Genomic DNA, 13,460 nt, shown 5'->3' with positions numbered 1-13,460 from the left:
AACTATATACACTAAGTCCGTAGACTTTTCTTACTTGACATTTAAGCCCATGGTATTTTATATGTTCCAACACCATCTTACAAAGATTTAAAGGCTGTTCGCGCGAGTAAGATGGCAAAGCGCCTACGGTAGGCCAAAAGGCCAAAACCATGTTAACCTACACAATATAGTTAACAAGCTATATTTCTCATCATTACCGTGACTGACAATTTTTGTATAATTGCTCGTCCTTAATTGATTACAATTCACTTTGCTTTTCACAACGAAAAATTAATGACAATTGTTCACATGAACTTGGCCCAACATTAAAATTTTGGATTACTCTCTACAACAAGCTCTGCTAGTTTCAAATTTATACAATAGCTCTTTTCTCCATTTTTGGTTTTTAGCCTTACCTGCATAGCTTTCTACACCTGCACTAAGATCCACAAGCTGCTGCATGAACTAAGAAGCATTAGGCTTCAATGAAGCTTCCACTGCAAATGCAGTTGCACAACATTTCAGACGTATTGAGTTGAGTAGATTATGAAACCTTTAAGGCAAGCATTCTCAATAAATGCAGCCCGTCAACAGACCTCAATTGCAAATGAGTTCAAAGGCAACAGGCCTTTGCACACAGACCAACCCACCAAAACATTGTTAGAAATCTGACAACATCAGGCAGACGCCCTTGGGCCTGGAAGGCCAATAATGCTGGTCACACGGGGAGTTCGGGCATCCATGCTTCATGTATCTGAATAGGCCTTAAGAGAGTGTAGAATAAAGTCTGCTGCTTCCAGAGCCTTGTATTTGTCAGTGCAACCACTGAAGCTGGAATGCAAACGCAAATTAGCAGCCTGCCTTGTTTGTACTAAACCTATCACCATTACAGAAAGGGGCAGCCTCCTACAAGCAGTCATAGGCATGACGGGCCACAAAATCCAAAGCATCAATGCATCTTGATAGCCTCGTAATTCTATCAATCTGAAAAGTTCTGTTCTATAAACAATGGTCATGGATGCTCCCAGTAGCCATGGGACCAAGATGTACAAGTTATGACTCTCCAAGTGGCTGCTCTGCATACAACTCTCTGTCTGTTGCACCCACCCAAAATTATCAAGAACAGATTTCGTGAACCTGCCTAGTGAATCTGTTGCCAAAGCAACACAATCTGTAGATAACCCCATTAACTAGCTTGGTTGGCTGGGGTTTAGCTTCAATGATTTCCCTCTAGAATCCTCATGGTTCCCATCTGTTGATAAAATAGATGGTGCATGTGCTGTGGCATAATTAAGACCATTTGGAAGGCTGGAAGTACTGAAGGGGAGTTCCTTTGAACTTGTCTCATTCTTGGACTCTCCGATAGCACTCCTTGCACCATGCTTCTCATCTGAAGCATCTAATCCCCTACACCTCAACTCAGAAGGTCTGTCATCTTTGCAATATCTAAGCCACAGCTTTCTGTAAGTTCCCTCCAAATTTCGAACAAAATTGTTGCCATTGCAAAGGTGAGACTTAAGCATGCGTTCTCGAAGACTCGTTCTTGTATTAGCCAGCATGGGTATATCAGATGCAAGATCGAGTGCTTTGCTCACATACTCATCTTCAGTTCTAGCAATCAGCTTCTCCAACCCTGTAAGATTAATAAAAGACTCATCAACCCTCAGATCATTAACACAGATGGATCATAATCAACCGGGAAAATTGATGCATTACCAACTTGATGCAGAAGTGTCACTCCTACATTGTTGGCGTGAACCGATCCCGCCATTGTAACACAGGGTACTCCCATGTACAAAGACTCACAAGTAGTGGTGGTGCCAGCATATGGGAAAGTGTCCAAGCTGCATAGTATTAAAACAAAAAGGGATAAGCAATCTTAAGGCACAAAATAGAAGATAGACAAAAGGACGAAACTGGAGACAGCCACCAGGGTCCTGTACTGTACATAGGCACTTGGAAATAGACAACTCAGTTTCCAATCTTGTTAAAATTTACGTTCAAGCAGAACTAATAGAATATGGTCCCCAAGCCATTAGCACCATGGTTTGAGCTTACCCATCCTAAAGTGGAGATCATGGGTTCAATCTTGGGGACACACGGGGTTCACTTGGCCTGATGTGCATATCATGCATGTGGGTACTCCACTTGCTGAATGATGGGGTCTCCCCAAAGGCAAGGAATAGATATGACATGGGGCACTGTCTCCGGCAGGGAATACAAATGCACAGGGATGGAATCTCGGCTGCCCATGCGAGGGACGAAGCGGCTATGGGTGGGGGTTCCATCACTCTCCCAATGGCTCCACCGATCACCGAGAGAAGAGGAAGGTATTCCTTCCTGAGGCCTGGGAAGCAGACTGTCACGGGAAAGCCTAAAATGCCAGCCACAGGGTCGGATGCGGGGTCGAAGCCGTGCTGTCACCGTGCAAAGAAGGCATGGGCCATATGCAATGCAACGGGGCTCAGCTGCATGACTCAATCTGACGCCGCTGGCGAGTCGAACTCAACCTCATAGTAGCGACGCCCCAGTGGATGAATGTCTGTGATCTTTGTAGGTCCACCAAGAAGGCTACCCTGCAGAAGATCGGAGTTGTCCGCATGCAGGGCGGCTACCGACAATCTTGCATACCAGGGTGGAGGCCTCTAAGGATGCAACAGTCGTAGCGAGAAGCTGAAGGTCCCCTTCAGAGAAAGATAAGCAAGTTACAGCGGCCTTGGTCGGGAATGACGGAGCGGCTGCCATGGAGTCCTCTTGAGGGTGAAGACCATAAGAGGCCGAAACTTGCCGAATGATAAATACCCAAGAGCTGAAGACACTGCAGGAAGAAGACGGAAAGGACAACGACAAACCGAAGGAAGATGGGAAAGTGGAGAGGCTGGGGAGAGCAAGGAAAAGGGGGAGCCGGAGGGGGAGGGGAAGGATTACAAAGAGAAAACTGGGCGGCGCCCCAGAGGAGAAGAAAGAGGAAAAGGAGGAGCAAGGAGAAGAAGGGCAGGAGCTGGGGGTGGCACAAAGCGTAAGGCAGAAAGGAGGGTGGGTACTGGGGGTGGCACACAGCGCAGGGGGCAAGGAGGGCAGTGGACAGAGGCAAAGCAACGGCGGGGGGCTGAGACAAAGGAGGGAGGCAAAGCGGAAGGGGGAAGGCAAGGACTGGCGCAGGCTGGTAGCGGGAGAAAAGGGCAGGGGAGGCGGAAGCGTTGGCAAAGGCGATGGAGGGATAGAGGGAGGGCGATGGCGGCAGATGCCCAACGGAGAAAGCTCCAGCAGGCTCACGCTTATGACTAGAAGTCCTGAACTAACTCTACCAATCTTTCCTGTCTCTTTCATGTATTCTGCCCCTATTCATGCGTAGAGTGCATTGATGCTCAGATCCATGTCCATGTGGCACTCACAAATGTGATACACATGGCACTAGTTGACTAGAAAATGGCAGCCATCTTTATTGCAGTAACTTGACATCTATGTGCACGCGGGCACACACACTCACTTACTCACGCATGCACTCACTATCATCTTAGTGCCAGCTTGTTGTCACGAAGTGCACATCTCCACACATACTTTGTTAAAGCTAGTTGATTAGAAAAAGGCAGCCTCTGTATTGACCAAACCTGATGTCCATCAGGGAGTACGCCTGCATGTGGTCGTGATTCAGAAGAATCAATGGTAGAAGATCAACTCGAAGTGATTCCACCCCAAGATCCTCTAATTTTGTAAGAAAGGTATCCCTTACACTTTCACAACAAAATGGTTTACATTTGACTATCAACCTTGAGGTTGGAATAGCACAAAGTATTCTTGCCCAGACACGAAGAACCCGAGATGTAATCTGCCAAAAGACACCAGCTAGCATCATTTGAAAAATAAACAGAGATGTTTATGCGCAGTTATCAGAGTACAAACATCACAAGGATCATATCAGAGTGTTTGAAACCTTAGCAAGATTGTTAAAACTCCCAAATGTAATGAATCCATTGATGAGAGCTGGTGCCTGCACAACTGGTCCTGCTTCTGGAGATGGTGTATAGCAGAGAAAACAGCCTGGTAACCTCACAAGCTCTTCAACATGTCTGCACTTGAATGTCAAAGAAGAAGCAGTTTCCAATCAACTCCTCATAGAAGATTAGACTTCCTTTTGAACTGCTATCAAGTTCAACTTACCTTTGTCTTGTGGTTGGAGGATCCGCCAAAGCATCTGTGAAACGGTAGTCTATCGTTGGGAGCCCGGTTGTATTTGGATATCCAATCCAGGTAGCCTGTCAAGAATCACCCAACCTCAAAAATTAATGTCACGTTATTTCCTTCAGTAGCTGAGACGAACACTCACAGTAATAGAGGTTACAGGAGACCTGAACAGGTGCGGGACGGCATGCTAATACACCAAGTTTATTGTTTGCTGTGTGCCCTGTTAATTCAACTAGGATGTCGACCTGATCTTCCCTCACAAGGTTGGCTACAACTTTCTCGTCAATTCCATAGATGTCTCTCCAAGTACCACCTTTTTTTATAACTGTATCCTTTAACCGCAATGTTTTTGCATCAGCCTAGCATCATCAGCATACAGGCCACTGGATAAGACCCATGCCAAAACGCAGTCTCAAAGTCATAGTAACCTGAGTTTCTAAGCACATATAAAAAATGTACCTATACACCCCAGCTCACAAAATTTTAACAAACAAGATAGCATTTAGCATACCTTCACAACAGCAGAATACACCACTACTCTGTAGTTCACATAATTATGATACACAAGCGGTGCCTCCACAAAGTAGGAGACAGAGTGTGTGAAGTAGTCTGGTGATATATAGCCAATTATTAGCGAACGATCAGGATCCTTTTTGTTGTCCCATGTCGTGAACTCTGGATAAAGACGGCTAAACTGTTTACCCCAATCCCTGTATGATTCAAAAAGGAGAGTAAATATTACCAGTAGATTTTTTTCCCACCTTCAATCAAGAGAACTGAACTCCAGCCATAGTCACATGGGACGTGAAATGGGGATGGGGAACGGGGATGGAAAAGATTGAGAATGGCCATCCCTGTGACTATAGAGTGACATGGGACGGGAATGGGAACGGGAAGATGCTGCCATCCCCAACATTCCCGAGTCTAAAAGTGCCCATTCCTTGTGACTATGACTCCAGCACAGAGCTCAAACAAAAAATATACCCTTCCTTTTAGCCTGCCTTTCTAAAATGACTAAAAAACCTAAAAAATCACAACCTTGCCCGTAGGACGAGAGTGACAACCTGTGGGCATTGAACAGCTTGTCATCATCACCCTCATAAATATAGTTCATTGCCAGTAGACGGTTCTGCAAACAGGTTCATGATACTTCAAACCCATGCAGTCTTACTGTTTTGATCTTAATAAACACTCACCTAATTATTAATAAACATCGTAAACTAAGATATCAGACCTGACCAGCATTACGTGAGTCAGGATCGATTTGCAGGCATCGCTCATAGGCTTCTATGGCACGAGAAATGTTTCCTGCATCTCTGTGCAAAACACCTGTCCAATAAATCATTTGCCATCATAAAACTAATCAGGATTAGCAACTCTGCAAAACACAGAGTAAAGCCAACAGAGGGATGAGCCCATCACTTCACCAGCACTCAAGTTTATAACAACCTCAATCAAAACCCAATACAATGGAAGGGGTTTAAGGGCAGTAACAACAGAACACCCTTCAATGTCATAACATAGCTAATCCTCTAACAAACTGATGAAGAGCTTACCTAAATTGTTATAAGCCTCAGCATAAGAAGGATTTGCCATTATAGCCTTGTCAATCATGCTAGCAGCAGCATCCATCTTACCCTGCATGCAAATTTCAAAATATGACATCAAATCACCTTTAAAATAAATATCAACATGTTTTAACATTGGACTTGCAAGAAGGCATATGAGGGTTCAAAACAGACCTGGACGGTATAAACCACCCCAAGATTATTAAGAGACTGAGAGAAATTTGGCTTGATGGATAACGCCATCTACAAAACAACCAAGTAGTTTACATTCTCAAACATTTCATCTTTCTGCCCTCTGCACTAAACTAGCACTAAGTACCACATTTAAGCCACATGGAATTACAAGCAGTGTACAATCAACTAGTAAGCATGGTGTTTACTCTGCAAAACCAAACCCTATATGTTCCTAAGAATTCAGGGCTCTCTCTCTCTCTCTCTCTCTCTCTCTCTCTCTCTCTCTACATCAAGATTATTTTCACAAAACACCTCCCCATTCATGCCACTTTACAATGACATCACCGAGTTCTCCACATAAGGAGACATTCTCCTTGTAGGTGACTTCAATGCAAGGACAAGAAGCCTCATCTCAGCCATATAACTTTGACCGTGATTCAGCTATGAGCTTAACCCTACAAAGATGGGCATTGTCACATGCACCCTACACTGGAGTGCTATGTGACACATTGGCTCTATATCAGTGCAACGTGTATACAGTAGGACTACCTTTATTTTGTCATAAGCGTGACCCCATTGTGAACCCTAGTCCGGGACATGTCAGGCACGAGCTACGTAGGTCAATCTCCACAGCCATAGAGAGTCTGCATGTGTCAGCCCTCTTACCCACTTGGAGAATTTATCAGATAGGTTCATGTAAAAGTCAACCTTAGCTTTAGAAAGTGCATTAGCAAGCATGTAGAGGCTAGATGCAGATTAAGCATGCCTATGGGCCAGCCAAAGGCCAGCCCATGCCCATGAAGTATGGTAGGCAACATGACCAGCTCTTAGAAAGGGTTTGTCTCCAGTCGGCAGCCTTCAGCAACTGGCCAACAGCATAAGAAGCAAACATGCTTCAGTCGGTCAGCATGAACTGCTTACAGGCTACAGTCGGGTATGCTGCTACAGTCAGTGTCAAATCCCCTCGGATCTCCTCGTGATTGTCCTTGGTTCGCGACTCGAAACCTGCAAACAAACGAACAAACAAACAACAAGGGGGTGCAGGCCTGACTCACCTCCCAACCATGACAGCCGTGGGCAAGCCCACAGTCTTAGCTGTCCCCACCGAGCCATGAGCTGAGCTAACTAGGTTGACGTACCGACCAATCTCCTCCTCGCGACGTCCCATACCGCCACGAAGCTGCCCTCGCGGGCCTCGAGATTGCTGCCGGCCTCGGCTGCGTAAAGCAGCTGCACGTCTGCACTAGATCAAGGCTCCAAGACCATAGAGCTCTCACAAACTCGCGAGACTCTCTATATGCTAATAACTAACCTTGGCCACCCTTTTATAGGCTCTTGGCCGGTCATCGGGCGTCCACACTTGGGCGCCCGCTCGTCCATACTTGGGTGCCCGCTCGTTAGTATTTCCCTAACTCAGCTCGTCAATCAGCCTGCCTAGTTCCAAGCTTCCCCAAGCTTCGAAACTAGTCTTGCGTGCGTATAGCACACGGTAGATACACACTGTGCACATGACATACTCCCCTTCCTCTAAGAGCTCACTCCTGAGCTCACGAAAAAGCCAGGGTAATCTCTCTGAAGAGTAGTCAATGTCTCCCATGTAGCGTCCTCCTCAACACGATCCTCCCACTTGATCTTGTATTCCGTGATAAGCGTATTACGCAATCTTCTTTCACGAAATCCAAGAATCTTTTCAGGTTCGTGTGGAACAAATGTCATGTCCTCGACATCTATAATTTCTTGAGGAGTAACTAATTGATCTGCTCCACCCAGTACTTCCTTAAGTCTACTGAGATGAAATACAGGATGAACTTTGACATGAGAAGGCAAATCCAATTCATATGCAACTGAACCGATCCGTCGTGTAACACGAAATGGTCCACAGTATCTAGGGGATAATTTCGCAGATCTACCTGTCCGTAAAGTCTCGGAATCTTTCGGAACTCGCAAATACACCATCGTTCCTTCAGAGAACTCTCTAGGTGAACGATGTCTATTAGAATAAAACCTGTCTCGGTCTTGAGCACTTCTAATAGATTCCTTCGCAACTTGTAACATTTCCTGCATATCTTGCAAAAAATTACGTGCTACATCATGCTGAAGTCCTGAGAATCCTACTGTAACAGGTGATCTTGGTTGAAAACCATACATAAGCATGAAAGGACTAAACCCTGTACTCGTATGCTTAGTACTGTTATATGCAAATTCTAACATAGGAAGATAATCCTCCCATGAACTCTGTCTTTTGGATACATATGCCCGAAGCATATCCAACAAAATCTGATTCACGCTTTCAGTTTGGCCATCAGATTGAGGATGATCAGAGGAACTCAAATTCAAAGTTGTTTCCAACTTCTCAAAAACAAGTTTCCAAAAATCACTGGTAAACTTAGAGTCCCTATCACTGACTATATCCTACGGTAACCTGTACAGTCTAAACAATTGCTCGATAAACTGCCGAGCTAATTGCGTAGCTGTAATAGTCTTCCGGGTCGGTAAAAATCTAGCTACTTTTGTCAAGCGATCTACCACAACCCAAATAGAATCGTGGCCTATGTGTTCTTGGTAATCCGGTAATAAAATCCATGGAAATACTTTCCCATTTATTACCTGGGATTTGCAAAGAATGCAACAACCCAGCCTGTCTAAAGCGTTCAGCTTTATTTGCCTGACAAATTTGACACTTGAGAACATAATCTTCTACATACCCTTTCATCTTCGGCCAATAAAAAGTGTGTTTCACTAATGATAGCGTCCTGTGTACCCCAGGGTGTCCAGCAGAAGGGGCGTCGTGACACTCCTTAAGAATCTTGGACCTAATGTCCGGGATCTGTGGTACACAAATTTTGTCATTACGGAATAGTAAACCATTCCGAATCATCCACTGGCCTCCTGCAGCCTGAATGGTAGGCTGCTCAATCACCGAGTCTTGGTCAATCAATGAGCTCCCGTCCTGGATCTTCTGCCAAAATGGACCAAAATAACTATCAGTCCTGCAAAGCCCTCTCAATGACTGAAATAAGTCAGTAGAAATCTCGGTGAACGACAAAGTATTCACCTCTCTAATCCGACTAAGCGCATCTGCAATATTATTCATGGACCCTTTCCGATAACGGATCTCAAAATCAAAATCTTGCATTAACTCTGCCCAACGAGCTTTCCTGCCTCTCAAATCATCCGCATCACACACATACTTGATTAACTGATGATCAGTCAATACCACAAACTTGGAGCCATATAAATAATGTCTCCAAACCTTGAGAGCATGAATCACAGCATAAAGCTCCTTCTCAAGGGTTGGCCAACGAGATTGAGTGTCGTCTAGCTTTTTACTTTCAAAAGCAACCGGTCTACCATCTTGAAATAGAGCAGCCCCGATAGCATAGTCACTGGCATCAGTTTCAAGAACATAAGGCCGACTAGGATCAGGTAATGCTAAGATAGGTGCTTCCTTGACTTTATCTTTCAAAAGTCTCAAGGCCATATCCAAATCGTTGTTCCAAGTGATAGGCTGATTTGACTTACGTCCACGACCTTTCAATAAGTCGGTCATCAGTAGTGTGAGCTGAGAGTACTCCCGTACAGATTTCCGAAGAAAAACTACAGAACCGAGAAAAGAACGAAGTTGTTTCACTGTTCGTGGTATAGGCCAGTCCAAAACCTTCTGAACTCGGTCATAGTCAATGCTCAACCCATCTCTAGTGATCTTGTGTCCCAAGTAAATGATGTCGGTCATAAAGAACTCACATTTACTCAACTTAGCATATAATCGATTCTGTCTCAAAATAGATAAGACAATCGTGAGGTGTCTGACATGATCCTCAAGAGTACGAATATATATCAAAATATCATCCAAGAACACCACCACAAATTTTCCCAAATGTTCACGAAAAAGATCGTTCATCATTTGCTGGAAAGTGGCTAGAGCATTGGTTAACCCAAAAGATAATACGAGAAACTCGTAATGGCCATGCCTAGTCCGAAAGACGGTTCTTTCGACATGCCTTTCATGAATACGTGTCTGATGATAGCCAGTACGTAAATCTATCTTCGTGAAATATTTCGCTCCTGCTAACCGGTCAATCAAGTCATCTGATCTAGGGAGAGGATAACGGTTCTTAATTGTCAGCTTGTTCAATCTCTTGTAATCTATACACATTCTCCAAGTATTGTCCTTCTTTCTCCTAAGCAACACAGGTGCACCCCAAGGTGATTTACTTGGACGGATCTGGCCCATCCTCAAATAATCTTCGAGTTGTTTAGCCAACTCATCTTCCTCGGCTTGGCTCATCCTATAAGGTGGAATACTGACAAGATGAGCACCAGGGATCAAGTCAATACGATGATCTACTGCCCGTTCAGGTGGTAAACCCGATGGTAGTTCCTTAGGAAATACATCTTAAAACGAATCAAGTATCTTCTGTAATTCTTTGCTTTCAAACACACTTAATTCATTCACATCCATGGAAGGGATGAGAAAAGAAGAAAGTGGAATCAATACACAATGGAAAGCGGTATACAAAGAAGAATTCATTACATTTCCAAAATCAATTGTATTTACAAGAGGTCCCTGAGAGGGATGAATACAATCACCTAAAATACTATACTGGGTGTCCCTATGCTGAAAAGAAAAAATATGACTAGACCAATCTATCTGGACTTGAAGAGTCTTAAATCACTAAATCTCTAATAACAAGTCTACATTTTCCAGATGCATTACATAGCATTCCAGAGTATCTTTGTAGTCCTGAATCTGGATTGGAAGCATCTCTACCTTGCGATCCCAAACTTGCCTTCTCGCAGGTAGGCGTACCTCATAGGTATAGTCGCTGAGTGTCGTATCAAGACTCAATTTCTGCACAAGTTTGTAGTTAACAAAGTTGTGTGAACTGCCAGGGTCTAAAAGAATGTGAATTTTCTGGCCATTCACTTCTCCATAAACTCGGAGAAGATCATGCAAGCCAAATACTTTAGAATTGAACAGACAATCAGAACAAGTACTAGGGCGAGAAAGTACAGTAATTGACATACCTGTCAAAGACAACTGGTTAGCTGCCTTTGGCTTGGGTCCTGCGTTTGTCTTGGTACCCTTTTGCTTTGGGCACTCGTTACGCATGTGTCCTTTTTCTTCGCAGATAAAACAACGTCCTTCCTTCTTAAGCTTTAAGGCCCTAAGGAGTCGTTTCTTCTTCGTTGGTATCAAACTGGAACTCTTCGAAGGTTGGTCCGAAGACTTTCCTTCTGTCGTATTAGCCATAGGTGCGGAGAACTTTCTTTTATGCTTGTTCCCCTGCTCGGTAACGGGTTTCGACTTGGAAGAGACCATCGTATCATCATAGATACGAGCTAAATGAATGGCCTCGTCCAATGTTTTACATTTGTTATTTTTTACCTGTAATCGGTACGAGTCTGGTAAACCAGCTATGAAAAACCCCAAAAGAGTAGTGGGATCCATCTTTGTAGCTTTCATCTGCAAGTCCCTAAACTTCTGGAGGTAGATCTCATAAGTGAGGTGCTGTGAGGTCATGGTCAAAGCTGAAAACTGGGCAACATCATAATCATCCTCTTTCTTGAGGAATTCTTTCTTGAAGACGTCTTCGAATTGTGTCCAAGTCGTTGGCTTAGGGTTGAGTTCCTTCCACCAAAGCAAAGCTTTGCCGGACAGGAAACCTGCTGCTAACTGTATCTTCTTTCCGTCATCATATGGATGAAACTGAAAGTGAACTTGCCACTTATGTAGCCACATGTCCACAATCTCCTTGCTGCGCTACTTTTGCTCGCCCCCGAACGGTTTTGGAGTAATGTTAGGGTCTAAAGTAGAAGCCAAGGTATCCATACCCGAAAAAGTAGAGAGGGTAGTGGTCAATAGAGCAATGGAGTTCTGCAAAGCTTGCATCTGACTACGATTTGTGCTTGACATTCCGTCGAAAACTTCGAGAGCTACTTTGAACTCTTAGAAATCTGATTTTGACACAAAATCGTCAAAAAGATCGGCATCGGTACCTTCCGTAGCCGGCAAGCCTTCGCGTTCCACAAGGGGCTCCCACTCCGATTCTTGGGTCGACATCATGAAGAGGATACGTGGAGAGAAAATTCGATCTTTGCACAACAAAAGTGCGGAGAACTTGAGAGCTTGAGAGCTTGAAAACTTGAGAGATGTGTGGCAAGAAGCCCGCTTAAGGGGTTTATAAAGATAGCCCCAAAATCTAAAATCTCCAAAAGCTAGGCTTAGCTTTTGCTTTGCTTTTGTGTGTTTTATATATATATATATATATATATATATATATATATATATATTCTAGGTTCTTTAAAAAAATAAAACACCTTTGAAACCTTGGAGGAGAGGTTTTTTAAATTTTAAAAAAAATTAAACTCAAAAAAGCGAAAGCCCATTTAAAAAAAACGTGTGCTTTCTCCTTTTTTTTTTCCCTCCTAGATTAGCCGCCGGCGTGCTGGCTGTCGTCACCTTCGCCGGCCGGTGCTTCCTTGCGCCAACCTGCGCCTGCGCCTGCGTGAGCCTGGGCATCATGGCACGTGCTTGGGCGTCGGCCTGGCCTGGCCTGGCCTAGGCGCTGCCTGGGCTGGCTACGCAGGCCTGGCTGCCTCGCTTGGCAGGCCTGGCCGCCTCGCTTGGCAGGCCTGGCCGCCTCGCTTGGCAGGCCTGGCCGCCTGGTCATGCAAGCCTGGCCGCCTCCCTGCCTGCGTACAGAGCCCGCTTGCGCACAAGTCTTGCACATGCTTGTGTGCGAATGTGTATTCTTGGCCAACTGTGTACTCGTCCGCCACAAAGCTGCCCGCAAACTTGGCGCCAACACAACCTCCAGCACGATTTCCAGCATGCCACCACATTTCAACCCTTCGCATCTCTCTTATTCGCAAAAAGCAAACCATGCTTTTTTTTTATTTCTCTCTCGACTTGCTCATGCGTACGACTACACAAGTGACTCTCTCCTCTTCTTTGCAAAGCAAACAACCCTACGTAGACTACCACCTCCCATCAACATGGGTTTCTTTGATGAAGAAAAAACACATACTAAACTAAAAACAACAGTATGCACAAAAAAAACAGCAAGCTTTTTAACACATACCTTTCTTCGACCTCATCTTCTCTACCTACCGACTTGCTCGTTCACGAGGTATGCTCTGATACCACTGTCAAATCCCCTCGTATCTCCTCGTGATCATCCTTGGTTCGAGACTCGAAACCTGCAAACAAACGAACAAACAAACAACAAGGGGGTGCAAGCCTGACTCACCTCCCAACCATGACAGCCGTGGACAAGCCCACAGTCTTCGCTGTCCCTACCGAGCCACGAGCTGAGCTAACTAGGTTGACGTACCGACCAATCTCCTCCTCGCGACGTCCCATACCGCCACGAAGCTGCCCTCGTGGGCCTCGAGATTGCTGCCGGCCTCGGCTGCGTAAAGCAGTTGCACGTCTGCACTTGATCCAGGCTCCAAGACCATAGAGCTCTCACAAACTCACGAGACACTCTATATCCCAATAACTAACCTTGGCCACCCTTTTATAGACTCTTGGTCCGTCATCGGGCGTCC

The 13,460-nt window shown here is 44.9% G+C and overlaps 1 protein-coding gene across 1 annotated transcript in view; it reads right to left on the bottom strand.

Moving 5' to 3' along the window:
• Positions 1-294: 294 nt before the first annotated feature.
• LOC147638493 (putative UDP-N-acetylglucosamine--peptide N-acetylglucosaminyltransferase SPINDLY) overlaps positions 295-13,460 on the bottom strand; it is a 36,065-nt gene continuing 22,899 nt past the window's right edge. The window contains exons 7-17 of the mRNA XM_086798406.1: positions 5,907-5,975; positions 5,721-5,802; positions 5,399-5,493; positions 5,229-5,293; positions 4,676-4,874; positions 4,329-4,523; positions 4,141-4,235; positions 3,914-4,049; positions 3,591-3,808; positions 1,696-1,823; positions 295-1,612 (exon numbers count right to left, since the gene is read on the bottom strand). Coding sequence (XP_086654532.1) covers positions 1,170-1,612; positions 1,696-1,823; positions 3,591-3,808; positions 3,914-4,049; positions 4,141-4,235; positions 4,329-4,523; positions 4,676-4,874; positions 5,229-5,293; positions 5,399-5,493; positions 5,721-5,802; positions 5,907-5,975 — 1,725 coding nt within the window. The 3' untranslated portion in view covers positions 295-1,169. The remainder of the gene's footprint in view (positions 1,613-1,695; positions 1,824-3,590; positions 3,809-3,913; positions 4,050-4,140; positions 4,236-4,328; positions 4,524-4,675; positions 4,875-5,228; positions 5,294-5,398; positions 5,494-5,720; positions 5,803-5,906; positions 5,976-13,460) is intronic.

Source organism: Cibotium barometz, chromosome 5, assembly GCF_041138505.1.
Source record: "Cibotium barometz isolate CiBa-2024 chromosome 5, ASM4113850v1, whole genome shotgun sequence".
In the NCBI taxonomy this organism is placed as follows: Eukaryota; Viridiplantae; Streptophyta; class Polypodiopsida; order Cyatheales; family Cibotiaceae; genus Cibotium; species Cibotium barometz.
The sequence above is the reverse complement of the archived record's forward strand: the minus strand, read 5'-3'. Positions and strand labels throughout refer to the sequence as shown.